Here is a 23,045-nt window from a genome sequence, read left to right as displayed (position 1 = left end):
AATATTCTAGCATTCAAATGGTTAATGCTCAAATTTGGGAAACCCTGGTTATCTATAAACAGATATATGCTTACTAGAATTCCAGGTAACTGAGATTTCACTGAATAACTGTTCAAAATGTTTCATAGCGTTTTATTGCACAGGATACTAAAAACATGAAATGAATGGCTTATGGCAATTATCTGTGATGTAACTGACAACTTAATAGGGACATTTTGATTGATCTGGAAATAGAGAGTCAGCTATGATAGAGGAAAAAAAAATCTAATGTATGTGCTATCCTAACAAATGGCAAAGTAAAAGAACAGACGCATGATATGAGTCTACATTTTGTCAATAAAATACTTAGAGGGTTCTGAAGTCACTAGCTCCTCTCTGCTGTCTGTGTTCAATGCCTTACATATAATACCTTTTTAATCAATGCACAGAGCCTAGTCAAAAGACCTTCTTCAAACATTTTTGTCACTTGGCTCTCAGGCCAACAGAATTTTCTGGCTTCCTCCTACCACACAGGCTGTACCTTTTAAGTTCCCCTACATCTTTGTTAAAATTCTTCTCATCTTCCAAACTTTTAAACATTGGAGTACTCCAGACCTGACTCCCTGGACCTCTCTCTTCTCCGTTTGTTCATGTGTTTTAGGTAACCTTAACCAGTCTAATGGCTTTAAACACAATTTCCATGGCGATGGCTCCTAAATTTCTGTCTTTAATGTGTACCTTCCCCTTATACTCTAGGCTCACATATCTACATCTCCACTTGGATGCCTAATAGGCGTCTCAAACTTCCCACCTCTCAAACCAAACTCTTGATTCATCACCCCGACAACCTCCCTTCTTCCTCATCCAGTCATCCTCACCCCTGTAAGTGTCATTATCTCTTTTCAATTCTCTAATGACTTTCCCTTATACAATGTCTTCCATAATTTCACATCAGAATGATCCTTGTTTCTTCTACGTTCTCCCTCACTTGCTGCAATCCAGCCACTGGTCTTGCTCTTCCTGTTATACCTTAAGCGTGCTTGTACTCATGCTCATTCCTTAGAGCCTCTGCACTAATTGTTCCTCCTTCATGGAAAGCTCTTCCCTCAGTTACTCACGCAAATCATCTCCTCACTTGATTCAAATAGCTGCCTAAATGTTACTCCCTTGGAGGGGTCCTGCCCTGGCCAACTTTAAAAACAAGTGTCACTATCATACTTTAACGAATTCTTTTACTCACCTTTATTTTCCTTATCACTTATCATTGTCGGATACTATACTACATATTTATTTTGATGCTCTACAACACTAGAATATATGTGAATATATGCTCAAAGTTCTTTTTTTTTTTTTTTTTTTTTTTTTTTTTAGTTTCTCATCACTGAATCTCCACTGAAAAAAACGTTTTGCACATTGTAGGTATCTGATAAATTTTTTTTGATAAATATTTGTTGAATGAATAGATGAATTTGTGACCAGTAGGAATGATGTCACAATATTACAATATCAATACTGGTGTGATGAATCAGAGAAGAAATTAATTCAACATTTAAGCATTTGATGTTTGAGCAGAACAAGGATGAATGTACTACCTAGCTTTGGCAATATAAGAACTTTTTAGAGCTGAAATTGAGGCTCAAGATTACCTAATACAATCCCTTTGTACATAAATGCACTTATTTGCATAACTTGGAATTATTATTTCATTTCTCTGACTTCCTGTGTTCCAGGTTAATTCACTGAAAGTTGAGGCCAGGCATGGCGGCTCACACCTGTAATTCCAGCACTTTGAGAGGCCAAGATGGGAGGATTGCTTGAGGCCAGAAGTTTGAGAGCAGCCTAGTCAACATAGCGAGACCTCATCTCTAAAAATAAAAATAAAATAAAAAATAAAAAAAGAAAGTTGATATTTTTATTTCCTCTAAAGGAAATGAGTATTAAAATACCTTACTCCTGACAACATTAAGAGTTAAAGCAAAGCAATGACTTACAAAAGAAAAAAAATGAAGAATCAGTCATAAGCCGAGAGTTTTGGATAAATATTAGTATTACTAACTTAAGCACATCTTGGCATTTTAAGCAAACATAATCAATGACATATAAAATATGTGCAGAAAAACAAATAGGCAAAATGTCCCCTGTGCAGTGTGATTGAGTTAAAACAATTATGGAATTCTTCCCTCAATTAACAAGCCAATAATGTAAATCTCATGACTCTTGGTGTTTCACACACATGCACACACACGTGCACACACACACGTGTGCACATGTAACTAAAATCAAAAGAAATGCCAGGTTTTTATAAACTTATAATTCGAAGATATGCCAGGTTTTTATAAACTAGTAATTCAAAGATATGACCTTGCAACCAAAAACTAGATCTTCTGGTATTTAAAAAGCCATCATTTTAACACCTAAACTGCCTACAGGCAGAAGGGCTTCTTCTAAAAGACTAATCCATGGCAGCCGCATTTCATTTTTATTTGAAAAGACTGATCTAGTGTTTTTATAGCTCTCGATTAAGCTGTTTAAATAAAAAAAGTAAATGTTGAAAGAGGAAACCACTGTAGTTAAGCTCTATGTAAACTAGTAATGGGCAAATCTCTGGTGGTTTAAAAGTTCGGTTTGGATAAATACCTAAATCTATTCGAACCTCTTAGCTGAAAAATTCCAGCTCCCACAAGGTTCACAGAGCTTTAGGTTTTCCACAGAATCTGACATAGCTTTTCAAAAATATCCATACTCAATCCCTAGCCAATAGTAAAAAAGCAACTTTTGGGGGAGAAAAGTTAACAGGGTTTTTTAAACATAAAATGTCCTCAGGATTTGGCTCAATTTGAGAGATTTCTAACTCTAACTTTAAAACTCCACTAGGATTGTAAATCCAGTAAGACCACAAACAAGAAACTAACCAATCATCGTCAAGGTACCAAACTGTCAAACATTTGAAACACCTGTAGATAAACAGGCTGAGGTAAAGATTCCTCTTCACCTTTTCCCTGAATTAATTCTTATTCATCTTTCAGATCTCAGCACAAGTATTATTCTCTCTGGAGGGCAGTCCTTGTAACTAGGTTGTTGACTGGCATGGCATTATAAATCTCTTCCTTATCACCTGCCATGGTTGCTTATGTAGTTGTTGAATGTCTATCTCTTTTAGCAAACTAAAATCTCGACAGTAAGCATTGTATCTTTTTTGTTCACCACTGTGTTCCAACTATCTGACACAGTGCCTGGCACACAGTGAGTAATCGATCAATAAATATTTGTGAAATGGATGAATCCTCAACAACATCAAGTAGGTGCAAGATTTAATATGTGGCCGGGTGTGGTGGCTCAGGCCTGTAATCCCAGCATTTTGGGAGGCCAAGGCGGGCGGATCACCTGAGGTCAGGAGTTCCAGACCAGCCTGGCCTACAAGGTGAAACCCCATCTCTACTAAAAATACAAAAATTAGCTCAGAGTGGTGATGGGCACCTGTAATCCCAGCTATCTGGGAGGCTGAGGCAGGGAGAACTGCTTGAACCGAGGAGGCAGAGGTTGCAGTGAGCCGAGACCACTCCACTGCACTCCAGCCTGGACGACAGAGCGAGATTCCGTCTCAAACAAAATAAAACAAAACTTAATATGATAATTTTTGTTACAGAACATTTACGGTTAGACATGAGAAGATAAAAGAGCTTTTCAAGCTTTAAAACACTATATAGGCCGGGCGCGGTAGCTCACGCTTGTAATCCCAGCACTTTGGGAGGCCAAGGTAGGCGGATCACGAGGTCAGGAGATCGAGACCACGGTGAAACCCCGTCTCTACTAAAAATACAAAAAAATTAGCTGGGCGTAGTGGCGGGCGCCTGTAGTCCCAGCTACTCGGAGAGGCTGAGGCAGGAGAATGGCATGAACCCGGGAGGCGGAGCTTGCAGTGAGCCGAGATCGCGCCACTGCACTCCAGCCTGGGCGACAGAGCGAGACTCCGTCTCAAAAAAAAAAAAAAAAAAAAAAAAAAAACACAACACTATAAAAATGCAAGTTATTATAACTGTATTACAAATTCAACCATAGAACAGTTAAATGCATTATTGAAGACAAAGAAATACCCATTTGCCCCATCAGACACATCAGTCTGGGTGCACACACATACCTTTCTACTACTGGAAACAATTCTGACTTTAGTACTTACTTGGATCAGTAGTTGGCAGGTAGCAAGTATCACTCTCAGGCAAATACCATGTGGTGGCTGGAAGCAGGGAGAAGAGGGAACAAGAGTTTCTTGCCTTTCAGCAATTTACAACCCACCAAATACTGTTCAAACTCCTTAGACCAATATTCTTAATTATTTAGAATTTGATTTTTACCCTCTTTCTTAGTAACAGCTCTCACTACTTCCAGCCAAAGAGGTCTACTTGATGTTTTCTCAGAACATATTTGATCTTTTTTTTGAGACTGAGTCCCATGCTGTCACACAGGCTGGATTGCAGTGGCAGGATCTTGGCTCACTGCAACCTCTGCCTCCTTGGTTCAAGTGATTCTCCTGCCTCAGCCTCTTGAGTAGCTGGGACTACAGTCACGTGCCACCATGCCTGGGTAATTTTTGTATTTTTAGTAGAGACGGGTTTTTACCATGTTCACCAGGCTGGTCCCGAACTCCTGACCTCAGGTAATTTGCCTGCCTCGGCCACCCAAAGTGCTGGGATTACAGACGTGAGCCATCAAGCCCCACCTACATTTATTATCTTTATTGACCCTGAGTCTCTGCTTGTGTCTGGACTGTAACTCTCCATAAAACTTTCCCCCAAATCTTCAGTCAGAAGTGATCTTCCGGCCGGGCGTGGTGGCTCACGCCTGCAATCCCAGCACTTTGGGAGGCCAAGGCGGGTGGATCACGAGGTCAGGAGATTGAGACCATCCTGGCTAACACAGTGAAACCCCGCCTCTACTAAAAATACAAAAAATTAGCTGGGCACAGTGGCGGGCGCCTGTAGTCCCAGCTACTCCAGAGGCTGAGGCAGGAGAAGGGCGTGAACCCAGGAGGCGGAGCTTGCAGTGAGCCGAGATAGCGCCACTGCACTCCGGCCTGGGCGAAAGAGCAAGACTCCATCTCAAAAAACAAACAATAACAACAACAAAAACAAAACAAAAAAAGAAGTGATCTTCCTTCCACTGCTCCAAACTTCTAAGACAATGTATGTGAACACTCAACACAGACAGAAAACCTCTACTGATATCCTAGGTTTTATTTTTTTATAGAATGAAATTCCCATCATGTATATGGCATTTATCATACCCATGTCGTCTTATAATCACTTGGGTATGGTGTTGATTCTGTTTTCTAATTGACTTGTTTCTGAAATGAAAAGTCCATATTTTACTCATTTTTGTATACCTCACAGTCTTAATGCTTTGTACACAAGGCAAATTCTGGCATTAAAGAATGCCTAAATAAATATATGTGTGGGGAAAGGGAGCTATAATAAAGAGCAGAAGGCAAACCCTGTGTGAATTATGTTCTGATATCTGAATGTTTAGGCAGACATGTTAGATGACCTAACACATATGTGCCATCATATGGCATCTCAATGCCTATTACAATTAATTATTTTTAACACACTCTGTGAATTTAAGCTATTTAACCCAATAATATGGGGATCACTGACAAAATATAGTAATATAAAAATCCTGGCTGGGCGTGGCGGCTCATGCCTGTAATCCCATCACTTTGGGAGGCCGAAGTGGGCAGATCACCTGAGGTCGGGAGTTCAAGACCAGCCTGACAAACATGGAGAAACCCTGTCTCTACTAAAAATACAAAATTAGACGGGCGTGGTGGCGCATGCCTGTAATCCCAGCTACTCGGGAGGCTGAGGCAGGAGAATTGCTCGAACCCAGGAGGCAGAGGTTGCGGTGAGCTGAGATCATGCCATTGCACTCCAGCCTGGGCAACAAGAGCAAAACTCGTGTTAAAAAAAAAAAAAATCCTGTTTTTAAACGTTCAAAGGTCTATAATGCCTATGTTGACTGTTCATTTCTTTTTGTTTGTTTGTTTTTGAGACGGAGTCTCGCTCTGTCACCCAGGCTGGAGTGCAGTGACGCCATCTAGGCTCACTGCAAGCTCCGTCTCCCGGGTTCACGCCATTCTCCTGCCTCAGCCTCCCGAGTAGCTGGGACCACAGGCACGCGCCACCACACCCGGTTAATTTTTTGTATTTTTAGTAGAGATGGGGTTTCACTGTGTTAGCTAGGATGGGACTGTTCATTTCAAATCTTAAATTCTGAATTCCTCTTTAACCTAATCCTAGAATTTTCCAATTTAGTCAATTTCCTGGAATGCAAAATACTGTTAAATGTTAAGCTAATACAGACATAATTAGTGAGGGGTTTTTGTTTGTTTAAATAAGGACATTAAACGCAGTTCAAAATCAACCAGAATCACATTTTGGATGACCTATGAGAAGATATAGCAAAATATTTTGTAACTATGACCTGAAAACTAAATGTCTGTAAATGGCAAATCATGCATTATTTCATTCACCAGACATGTTTGAGCCCTACTAAGTGCCAGGCACTGGGAGTCGAAAAGACAATCACCACAAAACCAACATAGTAAACTTGTGCACACAGTGAGCTTACGTTTCATTAGGAGTTGAAAGCCATCTTCTCCATGAAGCTGCACGACACCACAATGTCCCCATGTCCCCTGCATTGTTAACTCTTAATGTATTTATAACAGTGCCATATAATTAAATTTTATTAAACATCATCCTTTTAGCCATGGATTTCTCATATGGGGGGACTTAACTAAATGTTAAGCTCCTTCAGAGCCAAGAGAATACTTTGTACTTCATTTTAATGCTTCAGTTCCATGGCACCTAGCATAGTGTTAGGAACTGCAGTAACTATTTAATTAATATATGCTGGACAGATAAAAACATGGAAAAAAACTTATTTGTGAATCTAGAGAAATTGTTGGTACACACAGTTCTTACTTAATTATCCATGTTAAGAGAGACAGTTAATTCAAAATAAAGGATAATATACAAGTTGTTCCCATTTGGCTTCCGAATGCAGTTCCATATTTAACTTCTCATTTGGGTCTCTTGGTTAGATTGAGAATACATTTCCAACAAAATAATAAAGTTGCAATGTTCATTCCCAATCATGGCCAAAGCCAGAATGCTCTCTCTTTGGCCAAAAAGGTTTTGGAAAGATGGTAAAGAATATCGAAAATGTCTACTGCATTTTTAACCTGCATTATACTCAGCAATTAAATCACATTGTTTATTGCTATCTTCTGTCAGTTTTACCTCTCTGAATACATTCTTCCTTGAAAACAGGAAACATATCTTAATCTTATTATTATTATTATTATTTTTTGAGACGGAGTCTTGCTCTGTCGCCCAGGCTGGAGTGCAGTGGCATGATCTCGGCTCACTACAAGCTCTGCCTCCCGGGTTCATGCCATTCTCCTGCCTCAGCCTCCCGAGTAGCTGGGACTACAGGCGCCTGCCACCACGCCCGGCTAATTTTTTTTGTATTTTTAGTAGATATGGGGTTTCACTGTGTTAGCCAGGATGGTCTCGATCTCTTGACCTCGTGATCCGCCCACCTCAGCCTCCCAAAGTGCTGGGATTACAGGCGTGAGCCACCGTGCCCAGCTCTTAATATTATTTTTTTTGAGGCGGAATCTCGCTCTGTCTCCCAGGCTACAGTGCAGTGGCACGATCTCAGCTCACTGCAACCTCCACCTTCTGGGTTCAGGTGGTTCTCCTGCCTCAGCCTCCTGAGTAGCTGGGACTACAGGCACGTGCCACCACGCCTGGCTAATTTTTGTATTTTTAGTAGAGACGAGGTTTCACCATGTTGGCCAGGCTGGTCTCAAACACCTGACCTCAGGTGATCCACCCACCTTGGCCTCCCAAAGTGCTGGGATTACAGGCATGAGCCACCGCACCTGTCCCCTTAATCTTTATTTTATAGGTGTCATAGCATATAGAATGTCATCATTCATAAAGTATGCAAGAATTTTCAAACTCTATTGCTCCATCTTCCTCTTTCCTACCAAAGTGAAAAAAGTAAGGAATCAAAGTTTAACACTGAACATCTGGATATTCCTTGAATAATGAGGTGTTAGCATCCTGCTTACTCTACAAGCATTCACTACATTTTGAAAAATGTGCCCTTTATTGGTCTACATACAAAAAGCAAAGTTAGCTAGAACTTAAAAATGTTTTTAAAGTTAGATATAATGAAATTGGAAAAAAGAGACCTTTTTTTTTTTTTTTAAAACAAAGAACATTTTCCTTGGGGGATAGAATTATTTCCTATTTGTGTGGTTTAGGGGAGAATGATATATAAATGACAATTTTAAATGGTTATTCCATTTTACAAAGCATTTTCCATTTTGCAAGGCATGTTAAAAGTCACTCTATTATACCTAATTTTAATAACAATTTATATGAAGTAGGCAAGCCAAGTATTATTTTTTCAATTTTACGACTGGGTAAACAGTCTTTCCTAAGATCACAAATGCCAAGGCTAGAGCTTAACTCAATGGATACCCAGTCCAAATATCTTTTCATTCACATGGATTAAGTAAAATACTTGGCATCTGAAAGAACATTAAAGTTTGAAAGTACTTTTATATATAGGTTCTGAGTCAGGCCTATGATAAAGGCATCTAGAGATCAGTAATTGAACAGAGTTGCTGTGAACAAATTTGATAATGTCTTAGCAGATATGAAAAGCCACTTATCAGATATTTGCTTTTGATAAGGTAAAGAGGGTTGTTACCGTTACCTCTCAGAACCATTGTCAACTCAGTTACTCATGTCCTTTGTCTCCTCAGACATCATCAGTTTGTGACTAGGTCCTATTCTCCTCACTGATGACCTTTGCAAAGCTTGTCTATACGGCCTTTTTAAATTTTTCATTGATTTTTCCATTCTTACCATTAGTGAATCCCTTAGCCTTAAATAAGTAGCTAAGATCCTCTCAAATTGATTATAGTTCTATAAATATATGTCTTACTAGGTATATATATAATCCTATTATCAAAATTCAATTAGTTTTCAGTAATGTCATATGTTTTTCCATTCCTCACTTCATTAATTAATTCAGACAATGTACTACATTATTATCCTATCTTACATTTGCAACATAAAAGGGAGCATGATTACATGATTATTAAACAATGATTTCATATACTTTCTTGTAGTTTTTTTTCAGTCTTCATCTTGTAAAGCAATTTAAAACCAGAAGAAAGGCCAGGTGTGGTGGCTCACGCCTGTAATCCCAACACTTTGGGAGGCTGAGGTGGGTGGATCAAAAGGTCAGGAGTTCGAGGCCAGCCTGGCTAATATGGTGAAACCCCGTCTCTACTAAAAATACAAAAATTAGCCAGGAATGGTGGCATGCGCCTGTAGTCCCAGCTACTTGGGAGGCTGAGGCAGAAGAATCACTTGAACCCCGGAGGTGGAGGTTGCAGTGAGCCGAGATGGTGCCACTGCACTCCAGCCTGGGTGACAGAAAGAATCTCCATCACAAACAAACAAACAATAAACAGAAGAAAAGAACAGGGAATATTGAATGAAAAGCCAAGTTTACTTGCCATACTTTTCATAAGCTATATGTCAAACACATCCTAACTAGAAATAAGTAAACACACTTTTATTATACAAAAACATACTGATATATTTTTCTGCATTATGAAAACAACACATGATTGAGATTTTGCACCAGAGTATATTACTTGAGGAATTATACTAACATCACTATTATTACCTGTAAACTATGTATGCTTAACATACCACGTGTGGCCTTCATAATTGAAAAGTTTTACCAAATTTTAAATCAAAGCAAAGAAAACAAATTCACAGATTCATTTGTATGATATCCAATTTATAATCTTATAAATACCAAAATGGCTTTATATCTATGAATAGACATGTGCATATGCTACATGTTCCTTATGTGCATACACACACATAAAACCACATTCATATTGGGTAATTTATTCTTTCAAGCTTCTTTTTTGTATTATTTCTACTCAAAATGAATAAATCCCATAGAAAGGTTTTTACATCTCTTAAAACTTAGCTTCTGGTGAGAGCGATTAGAATTTGTCAGGTTGAGGGTACATTAACTCTTTCAGACAAATTAAGTTCTGTTTTATGTTCTGAAAAAGATGATTTCCTGGATGAGTCTCTTGTGGCCTGAAAGGGTTTATGCATCCTTTAACTGAGCAATATATTCTCTTCTCACCATTAGCATCATGCACCAAATGTCTATCAATTCCCTGAACAAAGTTTGAAAAATGTAGCTCATAGTCTACGTAATTTCAGGCTGAATTTCAAACAAGCAAAACTCTTCAAAGAGCAAATTTTTGTGCTAACAGACCCTTAAAAATATGCTCCATTCAGACAGGGTCTTAGAATGTGATTTCTATCTTAAAATTTGTTAAGACATAATTTTCAATAGCTGCATTTTAAATCAAGACATGATAAAAGAATAACATTTGAAACATGTTAGACTCCTTTCTTCTGTTAAACTGAGGCTACGCCAGAAAAACAAGCTAATGTTCTGTTTACTGGCCATAATGTTAAGTTAATTATATTAATTATTATATAATAAACTCTAACCTATTTAAATAAACATTAAGCACTTGACTTTCTATAAAGCATTGTTATAGGCTTGTAGTAAAGTACTCAAAATATGAATCAGAATCTGTATCTGAAAAGAGTACATAAACCAGTATGCAAAATAGATATGTACATGTATATGAAGAGTACAGGCAAACCAGCAAGTACAATAATCAAAGTATTAAAATGTTATAAAAATACAGGGAACAGGAAAATTAATTTTGATTGCTATGATTAGGGAAGGCTTTCTGGAGGAGATGGTACAAGTGAGCAGCTAATTTTTAAATCAGTTTACAATCCTTTCAAAAAGAACATTATTTTTCCCATTTGAGAGAGATTGAAAAGGAAGCAAAAAAACAGTTTCACAGGGAACAAATGTAGAACTTATCTCAGATTTTCAAACAGGTCTAACCTCGGAGGCAGCACAATGCCATGGTTAGAAGCACAAGGTTTAATGTCGGAAAGACCAAAATTGGAATTCTGACCCTCATGAACCACACATATTACCTATGTGATCTCCTGCACATGGTTGACCCTCTATAGCCTCAATTTTATCACATTTAAAATAAAGTTAAGGCTGGGTGCAGTGACTCATGCCTGTAATCCCAGCACTTTGGGAGGCCGAGGCGGGTGGATCACAAGGTCAGGAGTTCGAGACCAGCCTGGCCAATACGGTGAAACTCCATCTCTACTAAAAATACAAATACAAAAATTAGTCAGGTGTGGTGGCCAGCACCTGTAGTTCCAGCTACTTGGGCAGCTCAGGCAGGAGAATCGCTTGAACCCGGGACTGTGCCACTGCACTCCAGCCTGGCCAACAGAGCGAGACTCTGTCTCAAAAATAAAATAAAATAAAATAAAATAAAATAAAATAAAATAAAATAAAATAAAATAGTAATAGTACCTACTTCATAGTATTTCTTTGGCGGTCACTTAGGAAAATATATAGACAGATATATAGATATAGATATTCCTAGCATAATGGCTGGCATATGACATTCACTAAACAGTGACAAAGACTCTCTTGAACCAAATTTTAGTCAGGTTCCTCTGAGTTTTTTTTTTTTTTTTTTTTTGGAGACAGAGTTTTGCTCTTGTTGCCCAGGCTGGAGTGCAATGGTGTGATCTCAGCTCACTGCAACCTTCACCTCCTGGGTTCATGTGATTCTCCTAGCTCAACCTCTTGAGTAGCTGGGATTACAGGCGCCTGCCACCACACCCAGCTAATTTTCATATTTTTAGTAGAGATGGGGTTTCAACATGTTGGCTAGGCTGGTCTCGAACTTCTGACCTCAGGTGATCTACCCACCTTGGCCTTCCAAAGTGCTGGGATTATAGGCGTGAGCCACCACGCCCAGCCTTGAGTCCTCTTTTTGACTAGGCCTCATTCTTAGGCTCAGTCCTTGGCCCTGACAGTCCAGTTGTAGCAAGAATCCTGCTGGGTCCGTTTAGCAAAAATCCTCCTCCCTTCATATACGGTCAAATTCCTCACCCTCCACTCTTCATATCTTATTAGCCTTGCCTGCCTTCAGCAAGAATCCTATCAAGTTGGTTTAGGGGGAATCCCCTTATCTTTGACATCTCCTTCTAGTAATGTTCCATTGCCTGACTCCTACACTGCTTCTTGGCTATAAATCCCCACTTGCCTTTGTTGTATCAGAATGCAGCCTCATTGTATAGTAAGGTCTCTCTCCTATTGCAGTAGTTCCTGAATAAAATTTGCCTTTATCACTTTAACTTCTTTCTGGCTTTGATTTTCTCTCATAACAGTTTATTACTATTATTACTATTTTATTATTATTATTTATTTATTTATTTTGAGACAGAGTCTCACTCTGTTGCCCAGGCTGGAGTGCAGTGGCACAATCTCGGCTCACTGCAACCTCTGCTGCCCGGGTTCAAGTGATTCTTCTGCCTCAGCCTCCTGAGTAGCTGGGATTACAGGCGCGCGCCACCACGCCTGGATAATTTCTTTTTGTAGTTTTAGTAGAGATGGGGTTTCCCCATGTTGGCCAGGCTGGTCTCAAACTCCTGACCTAGTCATCCACCTGCCTCGGCCTCCCAAAGTGCTGGAATTACAGGCGTGAGCCACTGTGCCCGGCCTACTACTTTATTATTATCATAAATGATTATACTTTCTATTTAAATTCAATTGAACTAAAAATTACATTGACCAGTACCATTGTCAAGAGAGTATATTTCAAAGAATGCTAAGAATCTTACTTTTTTAAAAAGCGCTCTTTTCCTCTGTTGTTTTTTTATTTTATTTTATTTTATTTTATGGAGTCCTGCTCTTTTTGCCGCCCAGGCTGGAGTGCAATGATGCAATCTCGGCTCATTGCAACCTCCGCCTTCCAGGTTCAAGTGATTCTCCTGCCTCAGCCTCCTGAGTAGCTGGGATTATAGGCTTGTGCCACCATGCCCAGCTAATTTTGTATTTTTAGTAGAGACAGGGTTTTACCATGTTGGCCAGGCTGGTCTTGAACTCCTGACCTCAGGTGATCCACCCACCTTGGCCTCCCAAAGTGCTGAGATTACAAGTGAGAGCTACTGCACCTGGCCCCCCTTGTGGTTTTCTAAAACAATTTGCTTCTCTTTTTTTTTGAGACGGAGTCTCGCTCTGTTGCCCAGGCTAGAGTGCAGTGGCACCATCTCAGCTCACTGCAAGCTCCGCCTCCCGGGTTCAAGCTATTCTCCTGCCTCAGCCTCCCGAGTAGCGGGGACTACAGGTGCCCACCACCACGCCCAGCTAATTTTTGTATTTTTAGTAGAGACGGGGTTTCACTATGTTGGCCAGGATGGTCTCGAACTCCTGACCTCGTGATTCGCCCGCCTCGGCCTCCCGCAGTGCTGGGATTATAGGCGTGAGCCACCGCGCCCGGCCACAATTTGCTTCTCAATGTATGCATTATCTGTATTACTGACCATGCCCCCATTTAAATCCTGTATGCTCCTCTCCCTGAACAGTCTCATAAATGTTTGCATTGAACTTCCTAATTTTCTGCATTTGAGGAGCAGACAGCGAGGGTAAGGAGAGAGTCAGAAGTGATAAACTTCCCCCCTCCAGCCTAATCTGAAGTTCTCAATTTTTCTTTAGGCACCAGAAAATGACCTGAATTACTAAGTTCATTAAAAACAAAACAAAACAGCTTTGCTCTTGAGCGTTGTTTTTACTTTCATTTTTATTTTGTCAATTTTATATGACATTTGCTTTACAAAGTGTGGATTATCATCTCCCTGAAACCTGTTACTGGCATGTTCTCAAAGGTGATCAATGTCACTGGTGGTTCTGTGAGTTTTTTCATCTACTTAAAAATTATTCTTTTAATAAATAAAGGTGGAATACAATTAACATAATGGCAGTGCAGTGAAGACCCCAAATCTGTTTTGAATTATCTGGAAAGGATAATGCGCCTCCTCAGTAACTTGATTTGTAACCACTTCAAATGACTTCCCTCATACTATGAGGAAATCCCAAGTGTTGGTAGTTAGTTGACAGGGTGTTAATGTCATTAACATTCTGTCAGCTCTTCTTGTCAATGTGTTAATGGTGCCCCTGCTGCTCAGTCACTCTCTGTCCTCCGGTTGGGGAAATGATTTAGCCAGCAGTCAATCAAAAAGCTAAGCTGATTTTGGGCATCAGAAAGCCCTGCCATTGACAAAATCTCTGCAAGTAAATCTGGTAAGGAATTTGTCAACTGGATATAAGCAGTAAGGTCAACAACGTGGTTGATGTGCTTTTTTAGATAGTTTAAGATGTTAAGAATGGACCACAACACATATTTAAAAGTCTAAGAATGGGTTTCTTTTCTGACAGAAAAAGCAAGGATTGTTAAGTAAAAATGATGCTTTGACTTTTTTAAAAAAGTAAAGTGTTGGGGTTCAGAACACAATATCTGGAAGTATGCTACCTTGGCATGCTGAATACTTGGAGCTGAAGGACACCAGGAGGACCACAGAAGCAAGAAGGTGTCTCTGAACTTATCCCTCCCTCCTTCTTCGTACCTTCCTTTGTCTCCTGAAGCAAGTCAAAGAAACTAGAATTCCTCTCCCTTGAAACAAGCCATAAAACCTAGGAAGATCACTTTCTGAGCTCTGCCCTTCCTCACTAAAGACTTTCACATAGGCCGGGCGCTGTGGCTCATGCCTGTAATCCCAGCACTTTGGGAGGCTGAGGTGGGCTGGTCACCTGAGGTCAGGAGTTAGAGACCAGCCTGGCTAACATGGTGAAACCCGTTCTCTACTAAAAATACAAAATTAGCTGGGCGTGGTGGCGTGTGCCTTTATTCTCAGCTACTCTGGAGGCTGAGGCAGGATAATCGCTTGAACCCAGGAGGTGGAGGTTACAGTGAGCTGGGATCGTGCCACTGCACTCCAGCCTGAGTTACAGAGTGAGACTCCGTCTCCAAAAAAAAAAAAAAAAAGACCTTCACATGACAGGTGTCTTTTCCCCATACCTGGGGGAAGACTGTCATACAGAGATACAGAAAATAATCTGAACCAGCCTTCATGGGTTGCCCCCAGCTTATTACCATTAGATCATATCCTTTTATCCACCAGTCACACTTCTGCACAACTGCCCACAAAATACATGGTTTTTCCCTGTTTCTTTCAGTCTTCATTTATGGAGTTTCCTGTGTCACATAAAACTCACATTAAATAAATTTGTATGCTTTGCTCTTGTTAATATGGTATTACAGGGTGTCAGCCATGAACCTTCGAATGGGTCAAGAACGATTGATTTTTCTCTCCTATACCATCTAATTTTTTCTGAGTCAGAACAAGCAACCAATTTTGGGTAGAGAAAGGAAGAAACAGGTGATGAGTTTCCTTCTAAAGCCATTGGCCCCAGCAGGCTAGAAATAGCCTTGGAAACTCCATTCAAAGGAGAGGATTTTTTGTTTGTGTTTTTTGTCTATTCTTTTCTGACGTTTACTTTAAAAGCTGTGGATCCTCTCTCTTAAAACTGATTACACATTACAGCATGCTCTATAAAGGTAATTCAATGATACTCACATTTGTGAGAGACATATGAAGAAAATTTTTATAAATATAAGCACAGCCTAACTGTTTGACAATATCGTTTTGAAGTGCTAAGTCAAGGCAGGGGCTTGGACTAGATGATCTTCATTGTCTCTAGCTATAAAACTGTGTGATTCAACACACATTTACTGAGTGCCTACATTGTGCTAGGTGATAGGCATTGTGGTGGGCATATAGTAATTAACAAACCATACATAATCTGTGCCACGGGAACAGCAAGACAGAGAACATACAAATGTCAGACTGTCAGCAGCCTGAGGTCAAGTTTTCTATCATCTTGTGTACTGTTCAATTTTCATGCCTGGCAATGTCTAGCATACTTTAAGTGTCCAATCAAAATTGGGAAAGAGTAAGGGTAAATATAGGGTGCTCTAGGACATAGCCTGACTTGAAGATTCAACCTGCATATTCAGTTGCCCTGAAGCCATCATGCCATTGCTGCTAACTACGGCACTGTTGCTGTTCTGAAGTCCAGAGGCATACGAGTGCTTTTCAGCTTGTGAACTCAGTCGTCATAGAGAGATTACTGTTTAAGTAGCTAAAGTTACTTTCCATGGAAACTACTCCCATACTTGTGGCCCTAATTATTCAATTTAAAGGGCCAGTGACTTGAAGCAAAACAATTTATTGGCGCTGGAGGGAAACATTGTAAAGATCATCTAGTACAAAGGATCCTATACTAGAAATGGAATCATGGTTCTGTTTTTTGTTGCTGTTTGTTTGTTTTTTGTTTTTTTTGAGATGGAGTTTCGCTCTTGTTGCCCAGGCTGGAGTGCAATGGCATGATCTCGGCTCACCACAACCTCCGCCTCCCAGGTTCAAGCAATTCTCCTGCCTCAGCCTCCCGAGTAGCTGAGATTACAGGCATGCACCACTATGCCCGGCTAATTTTGTATTTTTAGTAGAGACAGGGTTTCTCCATGTTGAGGCTGGTCTCGAACTCCTGACCTCAGGTGATCCGCCTGCCTCAGCCTCCCAAAGTGCTGGGATTACAGGCGGGAGCCACCCCGCCCGGCTCATGGTTCTATTTTTAAAACAGGATCAAGTATCTCACAATAAAATATCTTTCTCTTTTAGCATTGCCAGAACGGTAAAAAATATATATATTAGGTAGGCAGCAAAACTCATATACATACATATAATGATTATGCATTTTGTTCGTCTCTTTCTAGAAGATAGAAACTCTCAGTGGGTGACCAAGAAGTCTTTCAAAGGAAGAATAACTTGAGCCACAGTTTTATCCTTATAATCCATTAATTCATAGTTTTTAACCAACCCAACTCAATATTCTAATTTTTTCTCTGAAATAAATTGCTGTGTATTTTATTTTGTTTCTTTAAAAAATATGATATGCAAAGTAACAGCCCCTTACGTTTTAATACAGTTTTCAATCCCCTTGTGGACAAATAGTCACACTTTAGTGCCACTTAAATGAAGAATAACCATTCATCTGTAACATACAGATACAGAAGGCTCTGGATTTTCATTTTAAAGTGCTTAATTACCTGCATAAAGAGAGAAATAAAATAAGGAGCCCAGGCCAAGTTCATGAGGGTCTGAAATTACTTTTCTTTTTCTAAATGAGCAACAAAGACTCAATGTTGCAAGCTGTTGTGTGGCTATAAGCCAACAGTAGAAGAAAATGTTCAAAAGAAAAAGGGGATAAGGAATTAAATTCAAATATATGAGGCAAGAATCAAAATCCAAAGGTGAAAAAGGAGGTGGTGTTTCCAGGCACAGGACAATATAACATATTTGAAAAAAAAAAAAAAATGTAATCAGCAATAAAGTGAGACCTTCACATTAAGTATCCCAACGTGGCCAGTAATGCAACCCAAGGTTATTTTTGTGGATTCCCTGCCTCCAATCAATCACAGACTTATTTTGCCAATATTTGTATTCATGAAGGTACTCAGAATCACTAAAGGACCATACAAAACACAGTATTCATTAATGAACCAAAACACTGAGAGTTAAAATTTTTTTAAACATAAATCTAAATTGCCATTCTTAAGTAATTCGAGTTCAGCACTGTAACTTCCAAGTTGGGCAAAACATAAAGCATATCAGAGAAGAAAAAGGCAATAGATTTAACCTTGAAACAAGGTGACTGCCAAATAGTTGTTGAAGGAATTTACTTATTATCAGATAAAGAATTTACAGCATTTATTCCCTCTAGAGATATAAAATGGTGAATCAATCTGCAGTTCAAGATATTTATTTAAACCCAGAGGAGGAGGATATGGCTTTAACTTTTGAAAACTAAAATAGAAAATTACAAAAAAATCAGCTCTAATGTAGTTTATCTTTAGACACCAGATTTAACATTAAACAATTCAAGCTAAATGCTATTTCTCAAGTTTTCCTTTTATATATTTTTATGATTTATATGAATATAGTGCTATAAACTAGAAGTTTCAAAAAATGTTTCTTTAGCAAGAAATGCTTAATGTTATACAGATATCTACTACAATTTATTTAAATATATAATCTACTGATCAATTCGTCTATCCATCCAACCATGTATCCATTTATCCTTCACAGTCCTTTCAGTGTAGTGATATTAGTTATCCTCTTATTGTCCTTGAAAATGCGTACATGCCCTCAGAAAATGTATGCACACACACACAAAATCTCAGACAAAAAAAAAAAACCTTCTGTTGATCATTTACTTTAAACATTTGGTTATATAAGAATATTGTTTTGTTTTGTTTAGTTTTCATCAAGCCTCTTAAGACTTACCTTGCATATCCTGTGGGCTTTCAAATGGAATTCTTCTTTGAGAAACAGCCTTTAAAAAAAATCTAATTGTTCCCTTGCCTACTGGTTGAAAACATCATGAAACAAAATTTATGCTACTAATAGAAAAACAGCATATACACAAATTCATCCAGTTGGTGTGAAAAGACTAGTAAATCTAGAACTAACCACACAGTTAGTAAACAGACAGATATAGAGACTAAAAACTAGACAAAATGCTTAAATAAATAAAGGATATGGTCATCTTTTCCACAAACTTATCATGTTGATTTTCTGCTTGGGGGAATTTCTTGATGTCACGTTCCAGACGATCAATTTGTTGTTCCATTGATGCAAGGTTGCTCTTGAGAATTTGAGCTGAAACTAAAGAACAGTGTGCAAAGGATTTAGAATATTTTACCAGGTGTTCCACAAAACATCTAAAAGGAGACATTATCAGTTAAAGTCTTTTTTTTTTAAATGTGGGAAATAGTTCCATGAAGTCAACTCACATTTTTCTGAATTACTGCTCATAAAAATTCTACTCTCCATGAAATAAATGAAAATGTGTAATGCAGTATACCAAATCATCATGTTTAATATGGGAATGTCACCATTTTACTCAGCCATTAGTTCAAATGAATCCATTTCAATTTAAATTGATGGAATTCCTAATATTTCATCCTTTAAAATCTAATTTGAAGATTAAAGAAAAACTAAGGTTCAAAGAGATGTTATTAATGCATGTTCATAGCTCTATAAATGATTTAAGGTTAAATTATGTAAAAGGATCAAATATTTTTCTTTTGTTGAAATATCTTGATTTTTATAAACCCATAAACCAATATCTATGGTAAAAGTTCCCATCTCTAGTACTTTTTTCAAAGAGATGTGAAAAATAACTGTTGATACAGAAACATGATTTAGAGCAAACCCCAGCAAACACAAATGAACGTACATACCCACAAAGATTCAGCCTGCCCTCAAACACTATCATTAGTTGCTGCAATTACCCCTAACATTCTCTGCACCTTCCTTTTTCTCTCATTGACAACTAATAATTTTATGTATTGTATTCAAACTGCTCCTAAATACATGCACATTTTTCAGATCTGTCAGGACACCTTCTTTTTACCAGGTAATTTTTTTTTTTTACCTTTCAACTATTTTATAGATACTCTATTGCTGCATAACTGCCAATTATGTATGAAAACACTTCTATCAATATCAACAGCATTTGGCAAGATTCTAGTTGCAAAGATGAGGTAAGTGTTATAATTTGATGGACAGCCTGTCACATTGGTTTTTAAATCCAGGCCTCTGAAATACTGTTATTTTCATTAAAGGACCATGAAACACAAATAGAAAAATACTACCATTCTTTCTTATTTTTAAGCAAAGTTAGTCTTATGCAGAGACATATCAGCATTACAATGAAAAATTCAAGAGACTGCCAAAATCAACCCATTGGCAAATTTCAGCCAAACTGTTCAGATACAAATTCATCATGTTGACGGGCACATCTTTATAACTCAATGAGGAGAAATCACCTTAAATATACATGGAAGTTCAAGAGACTAAAAATCAAACACTAACACTAAAGACTATTTTTTTTGTATTAGTCTGTCAGTTTAAATAGCTCTGTCCAATTTAGTTCCATTTGTTTAGATCTGACAAGCTTGGAAATTATTCTTTATTGCAGAAGAGAGTTTTGCCAAAAATTTGCTAATGGTTCACCAACCATTGCTTGCTTTATTTAAAGGATGAGTTTGCTATGGAAGAAATAATTCTCTCTGATTTTAAAATTGAATTTTTTCCCTTAGGTTTCTCTGCTGTATTCCAATTATTCAAAAGGTTTCTCCTTCCCCACTTGGTTGATTGAAAAAGTGAAGAAAGGCCGAGCGTGGTGGCTCACACCTGTAATCCCAGCACTTTGGGAGGCCGAGGCAGGCGGATTACCTGGGGTCATGAGTTTGAGGCCAGCCTGGCCAACATAGTGAAACCCTGTCTCTACCAAAAAAAAAAAAAATACAAAAATTAGCCAGGCCTGGTGGTGGGTGCCTGTAATCCCAGCTACTCGGGAGGCTGAGACAGGAGAATCGCTCAAACCCAGGAGGTGGAGGTTGCAGTGAGCCAAGATCCCACCACTGCACTCCAGCCTGGGCAACAAGAATGAAATTCCGTCTCAAAAAAAAAAAAAAAGTGAAACTAAAACATTGACCAGTCACTTATGTTATTTAGGTTACACGGACATGGTGAAGTTCAGGGCATGTTACCCAAAAATATGGTGCCTTGGCATATTGAGTATTTTAAGCTGAAGAACTTTTAGAAATGACACCTGCAGGAAGGACTATCTGATCTTTCCTGGGCACAGGTCTTAAGACCCTCATGTAGGCCCCGCGTGGGGGCTCACGCCTGTAATCTGATCACTCGTGGAGGCCAAAGTGGATGGATTGCTTGGACTCAGGAGCTCAAGGCCAGCCTGGACAATATGGCAAAACCCCATCTCTACAAAACATACAAAAATAAGCTCTGCTGGGCGTGGTGGCTCACACCTGTAATCCCAGCTCTTTAGGAGGCTGAGGCAGGAGGATCACGTGGGCCCAGGAGTTCGAGACCAGCCTAAGCAACATAGCTAGACCTCGTCTCTATAAAAAATTTAAAAAAAAGAAAATGAGGTGGGAGGATTGTTTGAGCACAGAAAGTTGAGGCTGCAATGAGTTATGATGGCATCACTGTATTCCCGCCTAGGTGACAGAATGAGACCCTGCCTCAAATAAATAAATAAATAAATAAGCAAGCAAGCAAGCAAGCTGGGTGCGGTGGTTATGTGCCTAGTCTCAGCTACTCAAGAGGCTGAGTTAGGAGGATCGCTTGAGCCTGGGAGGTCGAGGCCGCAATGAGTCATGATCATGCCACTCTTATCCAGCCTGGGCAACACAGATCGATCCTTTCTCTTACAGAAAAAAACAAAAACAAAGAAACAAAACTCATATGGCTTTTTTTTTTTTTTTTTTTTTTGAGACGGAGTCTCACTCTGTCGCCAGGCTGGAGTGTAGTGGCATCATATCTCGGCTCACTGCAACCTCCAACTCCCCGGTTCAAGCGATTCTCCTGCCCCAGCATCCCAAGTAGCTGGGACTACAGGAATGTTCCACCACGCCCAACTAATTTTTGTATTTTTAGTAGTGACGGGGGTTCACCATGTTGGTCAGGATGGTCTCGATCTCCTGACCTCGTGATCTACCCGCCTCGGCCTCCCAAAGTGTTGGGATTACAGGCGTGAGCCACCGGGTCCGGCCTGAGAGCTAACTTTGCTATATGCACCCTGAGGAAACCAACATCCTTATCTCTGAAAACAAAGGGACTTAGAAATCTGAACAAATAGGTCTTGGTAAATTTCTCCCAGTTTATTATACTTAGCTCATACCTTTTCTTCTCCCTATCATATTTTTCCACACCTCTCCATTTTTCATCAAACATACTATAGAAAACACTTAGGTTTAACTGTTTCTTTGGATCTTCATTTCCTTATGAATGCTTCCCTCTCAAGTTACGTAAAAAATTTGCATTATTTTCTTTTGCTAATCTGCCTTTTGGTATAGAGACCGTGGCCAATAGAACCTAAAATGGGGAAAAGGAAAAGTTACTTTTCCTCCCTTACGTTAGAAATAAACTTACGCGTAGGCCGGGCGCGGTGGCTCACGCCTGTAATCCCAGCACTTTGGGAGGCCGAGGTGGGCGGATCACGAAGTCAGGAGATCGAGACCATCCTGGCTAACATGGTGAAACCCTGTCTCTACTAAAAATACAAAAAAAATTAGCCAGGTGAGGTGGCGGGCACCTGTAGTCCCAGCTACTCGGGAGGCTGAGGCAGGAGGATGGCGTGAACCCCGCGGGGCGGAGCCTGCAGTGAGCCGAGATTGCGCCACTGCACTCCAGCCTGGGCGACAGCGAGACTCCGTCTCAAAAAAAAACAAAAAATGGGCTAAAAGGCCAGGTTTAGGTCACAATAGTAATGGCACTAGTAAAAAGGGGATGACGATGATAATGACTTCATCGTCCAATCATTCAATACAAAACTAGCCTAATGAAATTGCTATGCACACAGCAGTCTACATACGTCGAGTAATAAGTGAGAATATTTTTTAACCCAGGGAAATTACTTTTACCCTAAAGTTGCATTCTGAATAAATCAATATTTTTCTGAACATCTGTCCTCCCCAATTTCACATGTATAATCTTTAGTCCTCTATAAATCTCTCCAGAGCTCTACTCCAAATTCTCTACCATTTCATATGTACTTTTTGTTTAAGTGATCTTCGACCTATCACCTTCTGCTTTGAATAATAATTGTCTTTTGTCTCATATACATAAACAACAGCCTCCTTTATAAAACTCCAAGCTGCCTAATGGTAAGATCTGTATTTGATTTTTTGCTTTTCCCTCAGTACTTATCACTGTGCTCAGTATTTATCACTCAATAAATATTTATTGATGAATATGTACATTTCAAGAAGTTTTGGTTCACATTTAAATTTATGTCTACTTCCACAACTGAAAGTACAGGGAGAGGTTAAATATAATCATAATGATTTGAAGTTACCATACCAATTATTATATAAGTAGAGAAAGAGAGCAGGGAGTTGAAAT

General features: G+C 39.2%; 1 protein-coding gene across 1 annotated transcript in view; it reads right to left on the bottom strand.

Annotated features, from left to right (window-relative positions):
- Positions 1-23,045, bottom strand: part of DIAPH2 (diaphanous related formin 2) — a 938,691-nt gene that overhangs the window by 348,506 nt on the left and 567,140 nt on the right. Inside the window, exon 23 of the mRNA XM_003274986.3 lies at positions 18,652-18,776. Within this exon, the coding sequence (XP_003275034.2) occupies positions 18,652-18,776 (125 nt within the window). The remainder of the gene's footprint in view (positions 1-18,651; positions 18,777-23,045) is intronic.

The sequence above is a fragment of the Nomascus leucogenys genome, chromosome X (assembly GCF_006542625.1).
Source record: "Nomascus leucogenys isolate Asia chromosome X, Asia_NLE_v1, whole genome shotgun sequence".
Taxonomy (NCBI): domain Eukaryota; kingdom Metazoa; phylum Chordata; class Mammalia; order Primates; family Hylobatidae; genus Nomascus; species Nomascus leucogenys.
This window is presented reverse-complemented; position numbering and strand designations above follow the sequence as displayed.